The 21,032-nt window shown below is 45.1% G+C and overlaps 1 protein-coding gene across 1 annotated transcript in view; it reads left to right on the forward strand.

Annotated features, from left to right (window-relative positions):
* Positions 1 to 7,102: 7,102 nt before the first annotated feature.
* Positions 7,103 to 21,032, forward strand: part of LOC116843160 (netrin-1-like) — a 123,495-nt gene continuing 109,565 nt past the window's right edge. Inside the window, exon 1 of the mRNA XM_032813323.1 lies at positions 7,103 to 7,311. Within this exon, the coding sequence (XP_032669214.1) occupies positions 7,164 to 7,311 (148 nt within the window). The 5' untranslated portion in view covers positions 7,103 to 7,163. The remainder of the gene's footprint in view (positions 7,312 to 21,032) is intronic.

A 21,032-nucleotide genomic window follows, 5' to 3' on the forward strand; every position in this document is an offset into this window, starting at 1 on the left:
GAAAGAGGAGAGAGAGAGAGAGAGAGAGAGAGAGAGAGAGAGAGAGAGTGCGTCTGCTTGTTCCACGAGAAATTCAAATTATCATCTTTCCTTTACTGCCGCAGCTTCTGCCGTTCGCGATAAAGGTGTAACACGTAGCAGAGGGAGATGCGGGAAGAGGTCTAGATTCTATCTCTTCTAGTTTTTCTAATAGACGCCGGATCAATTTCGGCGCGATAAAAAAAACGTGGGCAATCTGCTCTCTCTCCTGTATTAGGCGAGTCCCGCGGGCGTGTTTGCCCAGCCACAAATATGGGTTCGGGCGTTTTTCGAAGAAATCACGTACTCCGAGCCGGCGCTCTCCCTTCGAGAGGGGAATGTTCATCGCGAGATGAAATATTTATCGAGAGGATCGAATGGTCGGGTTTCAACGAGGCGATCGATTTGCCTGGCCGCGAATAAACTTGCGTACGCAGACTACGATTCCTGTCTTTCTAATTAGAGGATATTAAAAGATTTGAAGAATTAGATTCTCTCAGTGTATGAAAAGCTAATGAGAAAATTTAAATATCTTGTTTGAACAATATTTTATATTAGTATAAGTAAATATGTTATTTTATAGTATACTCATCGCGCGAATAAATATTTTTTTTATTTTTTATATATTTTTCTCTTAATATACACACAGCAGAGAAAAAATATAGACAAAATTTTAGAAAGAGAGAAAGAGAGAAAATAGAGATAATAAGAAGTATAGAAAGCGTTTGATCAGTTTGATCCTATCAGAAAACGAAGATTAAAGTCGGGAGAGCGCGGTTGTCGCGGGGGAAAACTCGTCAATTTTTACGACCGAGTCGCGACCGCTGGGCCATGCAGGTGTCCAATTAAAGTAATCGAGTTTTCCCTCTAACGCGGCTTTTTAGCGCCGCACGACACGGTGTAACGAGACGTGACGTAACGGCAAATTATTCCACTCATATCCGTTCGTTTAGCTGCAACTGAAGGCGGAAAACGCGCGAAGGAATTCCTCGTGAGAGTAACGAGTCGCGGCAATCAAAGTGTTTACGAAGAATTTCACGACTTCAATTTTCACGATTATCCATTGTATCCTTCTCGTTCGGCTCGACGTACCGATTCGGTGCGCGCGTTTCTCTACTGACAAATTAATGACGCGGAGAATAAAGAGGAAATTACTTCCTACGGGAAAACCTGGTTGAAAGAAAAAGATCATACGCCGGCAAACGACTCTGTTTAAAGATATCCGTCGCGCGTATGTTTCAAACGAAACGAGACAACCAAGCAAGTTTCCCTGACAAAAGCCAGGTCAGGCAGCTACCAGCGTTTCGGTGTTGTACGACAGTTTTTTCCGAGACGGCAGGGCGAATCGTCCCTAGAGACGCTCGGCTCGTTTCCTCTCCGGTCGAAAGAACATGCGCATCTAGTTAAAACAAAACGCCCGGCCTTTATTCCAGAGAAAGGTTGCGATGCTCGCGCGATAGCGAAAAGATTGAGGAACGCCAGGAATGTATCTAATGATAGGTTAAAGGAGACGTCGCGCAGTATCGATGTCATCTCGGATACGCGGTTTTACTGCCGATATGTATTTTCAGAGTTTCTTGATTATAGAAAAAAATAATCACCAATGTGTTTTAAAGTATTCAGAGCAGTGTGATAAATTGTTCGATGAAATTTTCAAGTTATTATTCTTGTAAAGAGAGAAGAGTTTCTTCGGAAAAAGGCATCTCTTGTTGCAGGATGCTATTTCCTGTAATCCCATATTCTGTGCTGAAAACTGAACTTTAAACTTTTATCTTCTTTTTCTTCTCTTCTAATGATGCAGACTATCTATCTTTAGAGCGTATTATGGTGCAAATTTTGCACCATAGATTTCTGCAAAAAATAATTCTTTACAATAAAATATGGATCAATTTTTTCCTCTTTTATCAATTTTTTTGTTGACTTTTAAGATCGCGAATTCACGTCAAAAGATTAATAATTAATAGTTAGATGTGTGCGCTTGAAGGATAAATCAGAGATTTGCTAGATATTATTTCAATTTTTTTCTTTCCTCTTCTCTTTTTCAGACCAAGAGAAATATGTTTATTTGAATGCCCTTTTATTAGGAAAAACTTTTATTAAGAATAAGACTCATGCTGCAGATAAAAGACGAAGCTTCTCCAACTTTAAGAATATTATGCTTAGAATAACTCTGTTTCAGAAGAATTCTCTCTTAGAGCCAGGCATAAAATAAAATTCTTTACGAGTTTCACTGAGATTACATTTTCTGAATGTTCGAGATTTTAAGATCAAACCATATTTTCACTTGCCTCATTTGTCAATCGAATCATCTATCAAATTACGCCATCTGTTTTTCTCTCACTGCTCACGTTTGTTCCTGATACAATTTCTCACAGACCGCATATTATCGCAGAAAGAATAAGATACCGTCATTATTCGAATGAGAAATAAAGCGCTCACACAAATCGCCTTCGATCCTCCGCGGCGAGGACTAATTTAATCGAAAGAGATTTACCGGCGCGCAGTCTCGCTGTGTTTACTTTAGCGGCGCTTTATATTTCCTCGCGCGATTATATTGATTTACGAGAGGCAAAAAAGATCGGATCCTGCACACCTCGTCTATTACGAGTCGTGAGATTTGGCCGGAGTTAATTGATATCGACAGCGCCGATCCGAAAATTCGCCCTCAAGTCGCCGTCGGTAGAGACTCTCGCCGAGACCGCTCCGATTAATCGCTAATTGCGACGATCATCGTCTCTCTATGAAAACAAGCTACGGCGCTCTCTGACGTGGGCCAGCTATACGGCTTAATAACAGGAACCGATCGGAGGAATTTCAGACGGTGGCCGAGCGTGGTTATTAAGTATCGAGAGGTTATCCGATCGACCCCCGATACACGGCGGCTCACTCGGATTCAACAACATTCTTATCCATCGATCAAGTCTCGCGCTTCACGCCGGCTGGCCGGCCGAACTGCAGCCATAAATCGCTTGTCGAGATTTTCTCCGGGCCGCAATGAAAGCGTATCGCGAAAACGCGATTGATCTCGGGCTCAATAAACCGCGCCTCCAATTTTTGCCAATAGGTTTCGCCCGAATCTCACCAACATCTACGAGTTCATTGGATCAGCCCAATAGTGAATCGCGAGAGTTGATGTCCCGAGTAAAAATCGCGTGTGAATCGCGAGAGTATGGATGTCTCCCATAAAAATCATTCCGGAGATGCGATGTCCCGAGCCGAGTGTAATCGAAGAGAACACAATCAGGAAAGGACAACTGACGAAAAGAAACGACCGGGGCTTAAAAACACATCAGTGACCTCCCCTGTATTTCATTTCCGGCGGGGAGAGAGAGAAAGAGAGAGAGAAAGAGAGAAAGACAGAAAGAGACGGATGAACTCCTTGATAACGAACGTACAGAGAAGAGTACACAAGACCGCTGTTATAAATTGAATCACGATCGAAAGAATTGAGCATCCGTCCCCTCTCTCCTCCCTGATGATTTGTCCGGAAGCAACAGCTCGCTCGTATACTTCGCAATCAGCGTCAGGTTTGTTTCAGAAAACAACGCGAAGTCGTAGCGATGGACATATACTCATTTAGTACGTATCAGAGAAATTCTCTCTTTGCCACATCAACAATAGTTAAGGATATATTCTAAGAAAATTTAAAAAAAATTAGAAATTAATCTAAAATTAATATATTGCATCTAAAAGTGATCGCAAGCAATTTGACAATGATTCAGAGTCAGGATTTCGAAAATTTTTTAAGAAGATATTCAAGAAACGTGCTGCCGCTCGTCAAATTCGGAAATACAAAGCGTTTCATAAATAATTAATGAGTCGATTATTTCAAAACTTACCAGAAAATATATTGATATATTCTACATTAATCAAGCACGGGTTCTCACTACTTTAATTTAGAGCGAATCCTTTCTCTCTCTCTTCGTGTTACGATTACTTCCGCATAATCGATTGTAGCGTGTTACTAACTTGTAAGAGGGCGAATATAAATCGTGGCTGCAGTTAAGCAGCGAATACGAGCGACATCAACAGCATCTGTGAGCGCGAGAAAAAAGAAAACGAAGAAAGACAGAGAGAGAAAAAGTCGCGGAAACGCTGGAAAAAAAGTCACGGTAACGAGTGTCGGTCGCGAACGGAAAATAAAGTACGTTCTTCCTTTCCCCCGAGAGAAGAGAAGGAAACGGAGAGAAAGAACGGAAGAGAGTTCGACACGTCGGATTATTGGGTCGAGGGAATCCACGAGAGCGGGTGGATCGTTAAAACTGCAAGCTCGATTCTGTCTTGCCCCACGTCGCCTACCTCTCTCTATCTTTCTCTCTCTCCCTTTTGTTTTTCTACCCTCGACCGCAACGCGCTTTCAATTATTCCGTTATATTTTCGAGACGTCGCGAGAGGAAGGCCGTTGCGCTCTCCCGGCGACGTGCTCGAGTAGACGAAGTTACGGCACGATTCTTGTTGCCGGAGCACTTGGTCGAGCTTCTCGGGAACTCGATGGGCGAGCTGGCGAGTGAGGGATCAATGCGCGAAAGGGAAGTCGGAGGAAGAGTGATACACTCCAACCTCCGGTGATATCTTTTCTCACTGAACTTCGTTGATATTAGGCGAGCCCTAAATTTAATTCAGCGCATAAGTTCAGCCACACGCAACCTCGTCGAATTTCTCTTCCTACCCGACCTTCCCGATGGATCCATAGAATTTTTCTCGTTCGCGAGAGAAGTTTGACGAGAGCCACAAATCAGAAAGCAAATATAGAATTTCGCAGGCATCACTGATGTTCGACCTTTGATTGTTTCTTTTATGATTGAGAGTATTAGCTCCATTGACTGATTGGAAATTTATCTTATGCTCGTGATTAGGTTGATCCCAATCAACCCAATTATCTGGTTTGTATAAGATTACATCACCGAATTCTTATTAATAATAATCCTTATTATTAATAAGGCCAAGTATCAACCTTGCTGCGTGATATGACTTACCAATAACACTATTCTGTACAAATCAGACTGAGGAGGAGTATTCGTAAATTTATTTGTGGGATATAAAGTTTACTTCTGTGAAACGAAATTTATTTCCGCGAATAAACTTTATATCCTACAGATAAATTTTTAAGTATTTCTAAATATAATGGAGATCAACCTGATTAGGGCAACCATGAAATAAATTTCTAGTCGGATACAAAATTATTCCTCGATTGACAGCGTTCAATCATTGTGATCGCGAAAACGGCCGTAAATTCGGTTCGTTGATCGCACTGCTCCACGTTTTCACGAAAAGCACCGCTGAATTACGACGGGTCTACCGCATTTCGTCTCTCATCACCGATCGTTGGTTGGCGACGCAACGGCAACGCGCGGAGAATCGAGTATGAGGACGAGAGGAGAAGTCGAGGACCGTCGTCCGATAACGAAGACGAGCCCCTCGAGGCGTCTTCCTCGAGTCGGATGAATAAACTCGGGACTAATTACCGCGATAAGTGCGGAAGGAGCCCCGGCACGCTCCGTTGTTCCGCGAAGATCCGCGATGATATTAACGAGTGGCGAGTGGCGGTCGCCATGCTCGATGCCTCAATCGCACGGAATGCCTTGAAATATCTGCGCGCAGTTCACCGACGAGAGATGTAATAATATGGACGCGCGCCGCGTCGGCTGGGCGGGACGCGACGTTTATTACCTCGCAGCAGTGCGTAATTAAAGTAGAATAGATGGCATTTGAGGCATTCTCCGGCCGGCGGGATGAATGCCGCCCTCCCGACCAAGGAGCGTCGTGATTTAGTCGCGCAGTCAACGCTTATTAATCTATTCGCGCGAACGTGTGTTTAGTTGTGCATAGCTGTAATAGCCAACGTTCCTACAAGTGCTCATTAATACTTGCATAAGTAAACGTGCGCGTATGCAAAAATCAACTCTTCGCGTTTGCATCGCATTGCTGCAGGAGGGACAGCGATCGCGATCGATCGCCTCGAGAGAGACGAATCGACACTCAAAGCGAAAATGTTTTTCTCCGTCCGAAAGCCACGGGCAAAATTGAAAGGTACAGGTGTTGAACTGAGTCTTTTCATCGAGTCTTTTCGATTGCACGTTTTTTCATTTGGATACCTCCCTTTATATTCCTGTCTTTGACACACTGTTGACCAGCTGTTTGCAATATTGTCCAACTTTTGTTCTTGGCTTTGTTTCCACCATTGTTGAAGCACAAATTGAAATTCGTGGACCGACAATGTTCGTCTAGCGAAACACGAGTTTCCTCGTGATTGATCAACATTGTGTCGAGGACAAGGTAAGAGAAAGCGCGAATGAAACGAATTAACCTTCCGGGTCGCAAGTACCAGACAGGTGCTGAGCGACTTCATTTTACACTTCACTGCGCGTATTTTAGAGTAACACGCGCTATGTATTGTTCCCATTTTCTCATCGAAAATAACTAGCTAAAATTGTGAAGACCTCACTGAGAAAAAAATACTTAAAATTTTATTCCTAGGATATAAAATTTATTAACAGAAATTAATTTTATATTACGCGCAAATAAATTTTCATATATTTTTCTTAGTGTGATACAAGATTGTTTCTTAAACATTTTGTATTTTCCTTTTAATGAATAAGATATTTAAGACCCCTCAAATGATACATCCAGAAAAAGTTTTATATTAAAATATTAAATTTCTTTTGATTTATTTAAACTATCGTATATTTTTGTTTTCTCTCATAACAAACACAAATAAAATATATTTTGTATTCTATTTTTAAAAATTCTTCAAAGATAATATCAATAAAGAGAAAAGAAATATATGCTTATTAAAAAATAAACCTGCCTTGGGGAAAGTTGCGCAAGTTGCATAACTATTAAGGAGGTTAGCAAAATTTCCATTTCTGTCTAACAAAATTCGCCGACTAGCGGAAGGTTAAGGAAGCAGTATTTCTCGCAAGGCGGTCCTGAACTAATCGCGAATTATGCGCGACAATACTGACGCTAATTCTGCGACCGTGAAGAAGCGAAAGAAATCGGAAGGGGGACGGTAGGAAATGAAAGGAAATAGCGATCGTAAAACTGTGCGGCGTGCCTCGTGTCGTACGCGCTGACTGAAATTACCCGCCTTGCCTGTTCCAGTGTGCAACTGCAACCTCCACGCGAGAAAGTGCAGATTCAACATGGAGCTGTACAAGCTGTCGGGCCGCGTCAGCGGAGGTGTTTGTCTGCAGTGCCGACATTCTACGGCGGGAAGGCACTGTCATTACTGCAAAGAAGGTTACTACAGGGACCCGGCGAGACCGATCACGCATCGCAAGGCCTGCAAACGTAAGTGTGCCGCCGCCGCCACCACCACCACCATCGTCGTCGCAACCGCCGCCGTCGTGGCTGTGCGACCGCAGCAATTACATGTAAATCCACACAGAGAGACATTGGAACGCGCGAGCGCCCGACGAGTAATTACGCGCGTCGAGTAACCTTTCGCGATTACCCGCGTACACCTCGTAGTCGCAGCCGCGGCACGCTTAATTACGGAAGTGCCGTCGAACTCCACTACCGTCGCGTCGTCCCCTTCGTCAGTCCCTTCGCCGTCGTGGTCTGTGCCCGGGATTAGTGGGCGACGATAATGGCGTGTGGGATTTCTAATTCTTCACGCGACCGTACTTATGCAAAGCGCTAATAACGCGGGACGCTCGTCGGGCTAATTAGCGGATCCCGCGGCTCCAGTCCGCGCTTGCTCTCTGTCCGCGCGAATTCGATTCTGCCTCGACGCGACGGTATAATTTCGCGAGAGGCCCTTCCCGTCATTTCCCGCGAAATCTCCGGTTGGCGTGACACTGTCGCTTCAGATACCTCGTTCTCAAGCTGGAACGTCGTATGGGGTAATAATACACGGAAAAAAATGTTCACTCTGTATAACGAAACGGGTGAAAAGTCGATAACGAGAAACGACAACTCTATTTATTCGCATATTAGATTTGGTTTCTGGGTTTGAGCCGCGTGGATTCATCTTTGATTCCGACGTTTCGCGAACATTTCAGTCGGCTTCATCAGGGAGGAACAACCCGCTGATCTGTTTACTCGCGACAGAAAATATTTATCTGAACATTCAGCTGTGTCCAAAACTCGATAACGGAGAACAGTTATCAAGAATCGTTTCAAAGGCGCGCGAAATTGCGGCGACATTGCGGAAGCCTCGTCATCCACGAGTCCGATCAAGAGTTTTATCGTGAACGAGCGGCTGATCGAGGCCGACCTAGGGAGCCGGAAAAGAAGGGAATGAAAAGGGCGCAGGGAAAGCGGGAAACGGCGACTTCTCCGATCAGGTCAAGCGCCTCTTGCCAGCCGCGTGTGCGCGACGCTATCGCAGAGAGCCATTACCATTCGTCTCAGTCCCTGGCTACGGCACTGTTACAAAGTGGTTACCAGCTGAGCAACCCCCTAATCTCGGCGCGTTCAATTTATGTACGTTTGTCTAGGGCCACGGACCGCCGCGGGGATAACGATCTCCCGGTGTGAGAAAGCGCGCCTGCCGTTGCATTCACGACGCATCGACGGTGTCCGTTGCGTTTTAAGCGAGCATCCGCGCATCGCACTGCCAACGGCTTACACGCGGGGCCCGTAACCAGAGGTAGAAAGAGGTAGGACGAGGAGGACCCGTTGTTGTTGTCCGGACACAGAGCCGGACGTGATAAATCGAGACGCGCGTCCCGAAAGCGTCGCGAGTGCAAAAGCAGCGTCGGCCAGAAGGAAGTCGCGCGAGGGATCCTTCCGCGGCTCTCGCTCCTGGAGTTCGCGGCGAATCGCTCCTCTCCACTCGTGTGTTCGCCACGTACGTTTGCGCACGGCTTCAGCGAATTCATCGAATTTGCATCGTCGGAATCGCGGGATCGCGACGTCCTCGTATCTTCGTCAGATCACGCAGCTCCGCGGAGTACGATTAAACGACGCTCTCCGCCTCGGGGCTCGCCTCGTTACGCGCTTCTCAGGGTGCCGTACGATGTGCGCAACGCTAATAGAGAAAATCAATCTTCGTTTGGAAAAGCCGCTAATTACGTTGATAACTTCGTGAATCGAGAGTGATCTCCGTTAGTTCCACAGCTTCACACAGCTGCGTTCTTTCTTTATCTCTCTTTCCTTCTGTTCTCCCTTTCTGTCCTATTCATCTCTCGTTAAGAGTTGCCCCCCTTTGTTCCCCTTTGCGTAATGCCCGTACTTGCGCGAGATGTCGAGCGCCACGCAAGCCATTTAGCGCGCTTCTTTACGACCGCGAGAATTTTCGCGAGTTTCTGTCGTTAGGTGTTTACCCGGCGGACGAGCCTCGCGCGATTAACTATGTATGTCACTGGGCGTACCCTCGAATACGGCGGGACTACTTGTCGCGTCGTGTCGCGACGTTAATTAACTCCTCGCGGCCTGGCGCGTTTTTAACGTCGGCCGGGGCGTTTACGCTTTACACGTCGCGCCGAGGACCAGTTGTAAAAGGGAGAAATACGCGCGCGAGCGCGCGGTAAAAAATCTACTTGAGTGCGGCGTTCTCTCGCGCGTAATTCGGCTCGCCCGACAAACGGCGCCGTAAAGTATTCTGTAACACCTGCGAATTTTTTTCCTTTCGAGATCGCACGCTGATAGGCACGTCATCCTCTCTTCGCCGACTCCAAATTGCATTCGCTCGTGCCAAAAGGTGTACCCGAGTCTCACAATGTAAATTCATTAAGAAACGACTGTTCGGAAATGAGATGTTTAATCCACGAGTTCACACGATGTATATTATGTTTTGCTGCCTTCCTAAGTGGGAATTGAATTGAGAATCATAATATAAGTAGAAAAATTTTCGAAAAAATAGTTTCCAGTCACTAGCTAGAAACTAATCGGTTTGTATTGGCAAAGTTTATCAGACAATAACTGTCCAAAGACCGATCAGGAAAATATTGGTTTGTGCTTTTTAGCCAGTTATTAATCTGAAATTAGACAAGGAAAATGATAATTAAAAATAAAGCTGTTGCAGTAATAAATAAGTTTCTATGTGAAAAGACTTTACTTTCTGAAACACGAGTTTCATGTTATTTTGATATTGCCTATTGGAATAATTGCTTAAAAAATTTTTTTATAATAAAAAATTAATTAGAAACTGGATAAAAACTAGTTAGAAAAAATTAGTAAAAAACTGGTTAGTTTTATCTTCAAGTTTCTGACCAGTCATAATTAGAATTTTCCTGGCTGGTTGGTCAGTTTTCTACTCAGGAAGCGCGCAATATTCGAAATATTCTTCTTAATCGTGTGTCACAACCCAAATTATCATCGCGTGTCTTATCACACCTCACGATTATAAATTATCGTCTCGAAAATAATCGAACACTTTTCTGACATTCTACGTTGCGTCTGGGTTTTATAAGGGTGCGCGATGACGGATTGAGGTTCAAAATCTTCAAGTATTAAGAACAAGCTCGGTGTCAGGGCTCTGGGGTCACAGGACGGCGATACGACTACCGCGTGCTCTCGCCGATGTCTCCTACTTGCATATAAAGCACGAGCGTCGCCGTCTTCGTCGTCTTGGTCGTGGCGAGGGACTGCGCGTGCTCTCTCGTCGGTGAGATAACGAACAGTCTGTATTCTCGTTAGCAGCCGTGGCAGCCGTTAAGATAACAACGAGACACGACGCTCACCGCGAGCGACACTCGCCGCGGAAAGAAGATTTAAGTTCATCTTAGAATAAGGTATAAGTTTCATAAATTAGTCCACGGGACATGGATGGAACAGCGGGGAGGGAAAAGAGAAGACACCGTCTTTATAGATCGAGCGGCCGGCTATAATACCGTTTTGATACGTAATTTAAGTTTGGGCTTTAACCGCGCTTGAAACTTGCGGCCGCCTCTTTCACTCATACGATCCGTCTCTCTTTTTCTGTTAGTAACAATGACAAGTTCACGGACCAATCAAAACTCATCTTGAGATGAGTTTCGTGTTAATAACTGTTAATACGATTATTAGTATATTATGCCTACACCGTAAACTGTGTACCTGAATTATGATTTATTAAGTTTTTCGCAAAAACGCAAATTTAAGTGTTCTACTTTTCAAGAGAAGTAATTCAATGTTTAAATACTTATAATGGAAAAAAAACTTGTATGAAGTAGGCTGGAATTTTTTGAGTAAAATCTCAAGAAGTGAACTCGCTTTGATGGAGGTTCGCGCAAGTCGTGCGAGTAGCTCTACACGAATATCGTCCATGTGAGACACGAGGAACGACATTCATCTCGAGTGCTGGGAGCGCCAGTTGGAAAAACAAATTCCCGCCGTCCCTTCGTCGGCGGAATGGCTCATTTCCTAAGATATTCGCGCTCCTTTCTCGAGCGTCGTGTCGCGTCGCGTCTCCCCGTCATTATGAGGCCGGGCACGCGGAAAATGCAGATTTCCACGATTCCTCGCCCCTCCGCGTCTCGCAGCGCGCCGTCGCAGCGAACACGCGCGCTCGGTGCCTCCCGTGGTGGCAGTAACATTTCCACGGTTAGTGAACTCTGAATTGGTCGTACCGACCGACCGACAGACCGACCGACCCCTCTCATCCCCCGCTCAGTCCCAGCGAACCCCCTCGTGCTCGACATTTCCGTCGGAAAATACGGCCTCGTGTCGACTGCGACGTAACGTCAGGTCGGGACGGCCGCGCGGCTCGTTTCGAGATTTCCACGGTGACGAATGAGAGCTCCCTCCACGGCCTTCTCTTCCAACCAACCAACCATCCACTCATCCTACCTGCTCGACTGCACGCGTATCTCGTTTTCACTCCTTCCACGCCTTACCCATCCGCTCGTAGCGATGTCTACTACTCGGGCTCGCCCGGTCGTAAGCTCCTTCGCTTCGACTAGACTCGTCTCGGGGGATAAAGTCAGCGTTTTCCCGCGAAGCGCTTCCGTACGTGATGCGGTGTGATTCAGAGATTTGTTCCTTATCGAGAACACCTGCAACGCTCTGGCCGCTTTGTACCGGTGTCGCGGATAACTTGTCTCTCTCTTTCTCTCTTTCTCTCGTTGAGATTTTATTCTTTCAGATATCATTGCTCAAACCTATTATTTAGCTTTCATATATCGATTGCTTTTTTTAATTCTTCAAGTCACGAAGAACGGTTCTTCCTTTTTTGTCGATTCATTGATGTATATCGAGCAATATAAATTAGTCATAAATAAATTATTATCACAAACAAATGGTCAAATGACTAAATAGTCACAGGATTACTAAAGGAGTTGCGCAACGACCGGGATTATGGTTTCAACGTACTCCTGCGACGCGAAATCTTCTCGTTTGAAGTAGTTTCCAAGTCCTGTGGAATTACACGGTTCCCTATATTTTATCCTCCGGGCCATCATTTCCCCTGATGCAGGATAAATAATAAATACTTCTCACTGACAGTCGAACGCGGGACCCCCTCACGACACAGTCCTTCTTTGTCCCGCTTCGAACGACCCCGTTTTATATATATATATATCTATCACTTTATTTCCCCGTTTCGCCCAGCTCTACAATTTCTCCCCTTGTTCGAGTGTCGCATAGAGAATCGTCATAGGAAATTGTTTTGTCCCGCGAGGGATTCATAAGGCCCGTCTAATGTCGCTGTAAAAAGCCCCATGGATGACTGCCAGTGGCGTAGCTCGGGCTCTCGCCCTTAAGACTCGATTAAGAAAGATTAAAATAAGCAGATCATTATTTCAGAAAAAAAAAACGAAATTATCACAAGAAACAATACGAATTTCAATAGCTCTGATATCAAAAGAGAGAGAGAAAGAATGGAAATTTAAACAATATTATATTTTAGTGATTTTAGATTTATGTTTTATAAATCTGTGCGTAAAAAATATTTCACATAGGAAAAAATTTCTTTTTTAAATATTGCCAAGTATGAAACTGACTATTTCAGCTGTCCCGGGGCGATACTTCGACTGCTCTACGAACCCCGTCGCTACTGCCCCCGTGTAGCTGTACCACTGCACCATATCCGCTCACTTGGAGATGATGCGACGTGTAAAACGAAAATCTCACGGCTCGAAATACGCAGCGTGATGCGGCGGAGGGCAACGACGCATTGCATCCCATCGCATCACGTCGCGTGGCGTCGGTGGAAATGTGTCCACGGAGAGACAGAGGGAGGGAAGGGGGGGGGGAGAAGGAGAACGCGTCGTAATTTCACGGTTCACCAGCGATTGCGCTGTCACCGGGGTCGGTTCGACGTTCGCCTAATCGCGCGAGCACACACCGAGAGAGTAGTTACAGGCAATTATTCCTCTCTCGCGGTTGGGGACGGTTTGGTAGCTGCATGCATATCGCGAGGAGCCACTTTAGCGCGGCCTTCAGCAGCGGCGTGTCGTTGCGTGACAACGCCAAATGGCCCGTCGCCCCGCGTGCCTCGCGCTTCGGCAAAAATAACTCTCGACATCGCGCTCGAGAATTGCGATATTCGATCGGGCAGCCGTGACCTTTCCCTTCATTATATACATCGTCGCCGACCTCCGTCCACTTACGCTGCTTTCGGCACGTCCCGCGAATCGGACTTATCGGGATTTGCTTATTTACTCTCTTAAGCCTTTATTTGGCAGACCTAACAAGATTTAAAGAAAAACATTTATAAATGTTTAAATGAAGCAAATGACATCTGATTGCAGTTGTATTGTTTCCAACAGACTAATTGCAGTGCTATATTTATAATTAGCTAACTAATAGCATATTTATTTAAGTCTACATTTTTTTTGTTTAAATAGAACAAATTGCTTTCATGAGAAAACTAAGGTTTCCTTACGATTTTAAAGAAATGTATATTTTCCCATTTGAAAAATACTTTATATCGATACAAATGCTGTTAATATCCTCAAACAAATAATTCTTGGATATATTTTCTCTCAATGTATACACCGCGATTTCCACCAGTTACCGCGGAATACATCATGATCCCGATAACCGGCGCCAGCCGCGTGAATCGAAAATCACAAACGGCTCCCGACCGAGATAGCGGATATTTATTTTTCGCAAACACTCGCGGAAAGGATCGATAAGAGCGTGGCCTCTGTTAATTGGGAACGCGAGCCATTATTAACAACGATGAATATAAATTTGGGGGATTAAACTCCACCGTGAAATATTCCGCGCGAAGATAAATCGTTGGGAAGGGGAGAGCTACGGTAGTAACATTATTTCCGACTGAATCCAATATGTTTCGTGCCAATAATTTTTATAGCCATGCACACACATACAAACACACATATACACGGCCGCACAGCCAATGTCGTTACGGGAGGGGGTGGTCTCGGAATATATTAGAAAGTTCCCCCTGTTTGTACAGCACGCGTGACCATGCCGGAACGATACGCGTTTCAACTGTATCCATCTCCCGGCAGCTCACCCGGGAGCCACCCAAAGGCTCACCACCCCGTGTTTATTCTGACCCCGATGGCGCCCCTCGGGCAAGGGTTGCTCCTCAAACAGAATCGGTCACCGAGACGCTCCACTCGCTCCCACCCTCTCCCGCGCTCGATGTCCGCACCCTTCTGGTTCTTTCCACTCTGTCAAGACTTCGACCCCGCTCGCTCGCTCGCTCGCAGAGCGAAATTTCACGCAGTATTAAATTAGCGCGACGCTACTCGCGAATTCCTAACGTGACTGAGTAGTCCCGCCCGGCCGGACGTTTTGTTCGCCGATCGAAGGGGTGACTCGGGGACCGAGTGTGTTATACGCCGAAAGTAGTCAGTGCGTTTACTTCGGCATGGCTGCGTTCATTTGTCGTCGAGGAATTTGAATGCGAGCGCGGGTTCTGAGAGAGCAACTTAACACAGCGCTTCTGCTCCTTCGCTTCAACTTCGCCCATTAAAGGCTATAATCATTTCACGGACATTCTTAATAAAAGGATCAGCCTATATTCATCTCCTCTAGAGGCGTCTGATTAAAATTGCTTCTATTGGAGACATAGATATAGCTGGAAATTAAAAACTCTGGGCGCGTGAAAATAAAATTATATATTAATCGAGTGATTTTATTCAATAAGAGTTCCATAAATTGGAACCTCGGTCGCTAATAGGTTAAACGAAACTTTTATCTCGTTTAATTCTCTTTAATGAAATTATTACTTTGCCGCAATTTATCGCAATTTATCGCAATTTTCAAACTCGAATAATACAGAAGAAATAAAGAGAAAAAGAGAGAAAGAATAGAAATTTAAACAATATTATATTTTAATGATTTGAGACAGGAGGGGAGGATAAAAAATAACTTTGTGGATTAAATGTCTCCTCACAAAACTGGTGTTGCAACATTATCAACTTTTTCCACGCGGCCATGTGTATCGATTAACCCGTTTGTCGCTCGACAGCGATTTTTACCTCGATTTGATGCGTCCGTAATGAATCCGCGACACAGTTGCGCCACAGTTAGCAAAATAGTAACCGACCTCGTACGCCAGCGAGCGATTTATCCACCATGGCTGGGTCGTAACGAGGGCGATTTAGAATCCTCTTCCGATGAGATATTCGTGGCGTACGTGTTAATCTGGCCATGAAGCACCGAGCTCTCTCTCTCTCTCTCTCTCTCTCTCTCTCTCTCTCAACTTCATCAATATTATTCTGTCGCGATAAACCAGTCTCGCGCGTCTCGGTTATCACGCTCGAAAGCAACTCCCACGTAAGCGACGGCGATGTTGACGACTCGTAGTCGTCGTCGTCATCGATTTCGCACTCGAGGTATCGCGCCGCCGATCGCAGAAGGGAAGTGTCGCGCTCACGCTTCACCGCCTCATTATATCGTATTAATCGAGTGTCACAGAATTGAATTTCTCGATGTCCCGCCTCCACATCGTCCCGCAAATACTTCAGAGGAACAAGGATTTGAAATATACCGGCTTCCCGAGGGAGACTTTTCGACACGCGCGCGCTTTCACCCTCCGCTTTCGGCTTTGCATAAAACCTGTATTTACCACGGAAGAAAGAATAAATCTCTAGTCGAGCTGAAAATGATGCGGTCTTATAAAACTCTACACGCCTGAAATCTGAAATATCTAGCGGCGATATTGCATAAAACAAAGGTCCATTTCAAGTGACAGGGATGCTTCGAAAACTTAATATTTTTCTGTAAAGCAGGGATCCGTCGAAACTTGCATTGGCAACTTATAATCGTAGAATAGCGTGAAAATGAAAACAAAAAGTACCTTCGTACACGCGAAATATTATTATCCCGAATAGGGATATTCGAGTAATTTAGTTTTTAACGTTCGTGGGGCGGTTGTTTGTTTCAATCATCGTGTTATCCCCTAAGCCTAAAGATACCGCCAGTTGGTCTCTGGCCGTTCCCTGGAAGCTCGTGAGAAATCGACGGGCGAGAGCGTGTGCGCGTGTCCGCGCGGCAAGGTGCTTGAACCCGATACCGAAGTGCAAAGCTTTCCACTCGGCACACGTTAGCATATTCATTACCCGCCACTTAACCGAGACTTAAACCCTCCCGGAGCTTGCAGTGGGATCAGCACTATTAGTGTCTCCCTCCCTCCCTGCCTACCCGCTCCCTCGTGTCTCCTTTTCTTTGTATCTCGCTCGGTCTCTCTTCGTCTCTCTCTCGACTCTTTTGCCGCCACCACGGCGAACGCTCGTCCCTGCGCTCTCGCGGCTTTGTACCGTTTGCTTTGTCTAATCACGAGTGGATTTGTAAGCCGGCCTTTCGCGAGAAGGCGGAAGTCGGCGCGGATCCGCCGGCGAAGTTGCAGAAACGTGCCCAGCAATTCTCATCCTCTCGAGCCTCTCTTCTGTTTCGCGCACGCTGAAAGAATGCTCGGCCAACCGCGATCGACATCGCTGGCAATACTTGTGTACGTATTGGGAACATAGCACTTTATTCTTTTAACTCGTCAACGTTCAAGTCTCGCCCCGTGGTTTGTCATTTCAACAATTGAATCATCGCGACTGAATTTTCGTGGAAAATAAGTCGCGAGGAGGAAACGCGAGAACACTCGAAAGATAATAAATTGAATTCAAGTTTCACAAGTTTGTTCTTTTAAGACTTGCAAAATGTCTGCGTTGCATCCAATTTTACGAAATAATAATTGAGAATCTAACAGCGAAATCGGGAAAACAGGATCTCAACTTTACATTGGAAATGAATTATGGACAATAACAAGGGCAATTAGAAGATACTTAGGCTTTTGTAGGGCATTTCCGCGATGAAACGGCCATAAATTAAAGAGTTGATGTCGCTCGTCTGTACTTGAGATGAGCTAACTAGTTTTCAGAAGTTAAGCGCGCAACAGCAGTCGCTGCGACGGAAGAATATAGTGCGATGAAATTTAGTTATAATCCAGTTTCGGACTAAGTTATAAGTTTGTTAGCAAATTATAATACGGTTGGAAGCCAGCGGTGTTTAGTATATACACCGTGTAAACCTAAGATTTCTCTCAGGCGCTCACGTATGTGCGATTTAATCCTCATGAATGGACAATAAATTTTGCACCGCGTCCAATAAAGTTTGATAAGCTTTCTCGACCGAGATCGCGCATGGCATTCGAAGTGTATGTGATAAAAAATTTAGTGGAGAAAGTTCGAGAAGATGGAATGCGATTGAGTAGATCAATTTTCACGACTGAACCCTGAAAAGTTATGCGATAAAAGAAAAACTTTTCTTCACAAAATAAGGCGGTAAAAAGCATGGAAAATTAGATTCTCCTCTCAGTAAGATTACTGTAATTTATTTCCCATTCTTTCGAATCGAAACTAAAATTGCGCTTCTAAAGATGAATCAATCTTTGACAATATCGCAAAATTAATTAATAACAAAGAGAAACGATCAGATCTTCATCGACAGCGAAACGGCCTGAACTTTAAAACGCAATTTATCCGACGTCACTACGATTTCTCTACGCGAAGATATGGACGAGCGGCGAATTCTCACACCAGGGACCAAGGCCCGCTACAATATTACGTAGCGCTCCCTTGAGCCGAACTGGTCGCCCGTCAGAGAGGAGAGAGATGTCAAATCCGCGGCTACAATGTGCTTCGTCGAACGGCCGCAAAGGATTACAGACCTTGAAAAATTTCGAACGGCCGCATCTCCGCGAGGAATTGACGTAGGAATGCGAAACAAACGCCAATCTTTTCAATTTCGCGCGCAGCATGAAGTTCGTGCTCATCACGTGTGCTCTCATTATGACACATATCCACGCGTATGATTAAGGTAGAAACCACTTGAAACATTCGCAGCGTCAAATGGATCGTATCCTAAGATACGATACGGTTTGCTTTCTACATAGAGTCGAACTTTCTTCGATCAATGTTCTTCTAATATTCTTATAAAGAGAATAAATTCTTCTTTTGAGCACATAATAATGAGTTTTCTCAAATTTGTGATGAATATATCTTAAGACTATTTACAAGAAAATATCCTTTATCAAAGATAATTATTGCGCAAAAGAGGTAAATAATCGCTTTTCTTAGCAGTGGAGTGATATTTTTCTGTATGCAGACGATACACGGGTGATTTCGAGAGCTAGACCGATATCATATGTCGAGCACGACGCGAGAAAATGGGCCGCAGCAATCTCCCAACTGTAATCCAGTGCCAACGAACACCGATTGCCATTACCGAGCTGATATCGATAATCTGGCAGTGTAAAGTGACAACCCGAAGAGCCGATCGTAAAACCCTATACGGATAATTACCACGTGGATACACGTGCACTCGCCTACTCCCTTTTAATTTATTCTCGCGTTCTCGCACACACAGAACGACGTCGCGCACTTCTCAGGGTCTTCGTAGCGCTTGTAATCTTTCTCCTCCGTCGCCTTCGGTGCATTCGCACGCCGCACTCGAGGCGTCCCGCGCGTACCGGCGTCTCGTTATAACAGCGGATCTACCGGGATTTTAACGAAGCCCCAGTATAAAATCCTATTGAAATTAAGTCCCGCTGCACGCACCTAAAAGTGGCGACGAAGTTGACGCGGCTGTTAACCTCTTGTCGTCAAAGACAAGCTACTGATAATTCGGCGATCGCGGGCTTCCTCAGCGAAAGTCGTTATTTCTCCTCGTACCTCGCCGCGGCCATCTTGAATTTATGACGTCAGAAGCGAAAAATGACATATCGACGAAAATTGCGTGCCATTTTTAAATGAAGATAAATATGAACGAAAGAGCACTTAAGAGCTGCTTGAGCATACTCATAAAATTGTCCGAAAGGTATCTCTTTTCCCTGACGATTAATAAATAGTCATATAATAAATAGTGAAATGAGGTATACAGACTAATCTCATTTCACATGCTTTTCGCGCGAAGAATAGATTTCGGTAGGTAAAATTTACGATACTTTGTGATTTACAATTATAGCTTGCCAAGTATCAATCTTTCTCCTTCTCTTCCTTTCTCGACCAAGATTATTGTAATAGATACACGCGTAAATATCGACGCGTTTCTTACTACGGATCGTGAGGTGGCACGATTTTGTTGGCTAAAAAGGCCCGTCGCTTGTGGATTTGGTTAATCAGATTAGAGCAATTATCGTGCACGAGAATGAAGTCGGCGATCTCGAGGGGTGTCTCCTACGAAAGGTACAACCTGACATAATCGTTTCAGGCTTAGAGAAAGGCGGCGAGTCCAATTAGAACTCGGATAAGGTGCTTAGAGCAAACTTTCCTCGCGGGGGCCGTCTTGGATTTTCAGAAAAGATCAGCAGGAAAGCTTACCGTGCTGAAACTTCGACTACCTCTCTCCGAAGAGTAAGCTCTCGTCCTTCTTAGAGGGGAGACGAAAGAGGTGGAGGACGCTCGATAAACAGCCGTGAAAAATGAGGCTGTGAAGGAGAGGCAGAGCGCGAGACGAGAGACTAATTGATTTTGTACATTATTTGCCGTGCGAGAAAAACCGTGCGGAAGGGGTGGATAATGAGAAACGAGCGAACGTGTGTGAGGCGTCGATACCCGCGGCGTCGATACCGTGAATTATGAATCGTGTGTCGCGAAGTCGTTTTTTTCCCTTCGTGTCGCGCCTGCGAACCATTCGTCAAACCGCGAGAGATCCTTCGAGAGATTCTGCAGTTAAACGAGCGACGGACATCGATCTGTGTTATCGTCTTAAACGTTCCGATCTCCTCGAGAACGTAAGAGCTTTTTCTCCAGAAAATACTGATCAAATACTGTCGATAGCTGATATATCTTTAGCTTCGCGGTTTTAACTTTCGTTTTCTGTGTCAAGAAAATAGAAAATAGAAACTTCCCTCCAGCTTAATCTATCTTGGATATTTTCTTTTTCCACGTTTCGCGCGCTGCCAAAAATATCCTCGGTAATAGCGCGTGCAACTGCAATATATCGCTAATGCTTAAGCCTAAACCGATGCTGCGCTTGACTATCGTCAGATTTAGTTGAGCGAGTAGTAATAAATTGACAAGTCACACACACGCGCGCGCGCGCGCGCGCGAGAATCACGCTTCACCAACGCATGGCTCCACGTCGTGGAACAACGCGTCGGCTGTTCCGCCGGAAGAAAAAAAGAACGTCCTCTCTTCCGTCGACTCGTTTTATTGCTCACCCTTAGAATTTCGCAATTATCGCGAATACCACCGGCGAGGTTTACGACGTATAACCGAAGCGCCGCGCCCGCCCGCCCGTCCGCCGCAACCCTTCCATTTATTACCCGGTGCATTTGCATGCGAATGTACTCGCCGATGCGCAAACGAATAAAACTCGAGTTTACTGTTCGATTAGCGGGTAGCCGCAACGCGTTGTCTCGCGGCCAGCGGCCTCGGCCGTGTACCTGCGATTTTCAGGCAAATCACGTAAAGGTGCTCGTTCAAAGGGGATCGACGCGTGCTTCGGCGATGTAAACGACGTTGCGAATATTAGAGAGTCTAGACGAGACGATCGATAGCTCAGACTCCAATCTGTTGGAAGTTGCGCGAATATGGGAGAAACCACTTAATTCTGACTTATACACTCAGAGAAAAAAACATGATGATGGCAACTATATATATATATATATATATATATATATATATATATATATATATATATATATATATATATATATATATATATATATATAT

Source organism: Odontomachus brunneus, unplaced genomic scaffold (assembly GCF_010583005.1).
Source record: "Odontomachus brunneus isolate Ranch 3 - 2012 unplaced genomic scaffold, Obru_v1 Obru_scaffold_030, whole genome shotgun sequence".
In the NCBI taxonomy this organism is placed as follows: Eukaryota; Metazoa; Arthropoda; class Insecta; order Hymenoptera; family Formicidae; genus Odontomachus; species Odontomachus brunneus.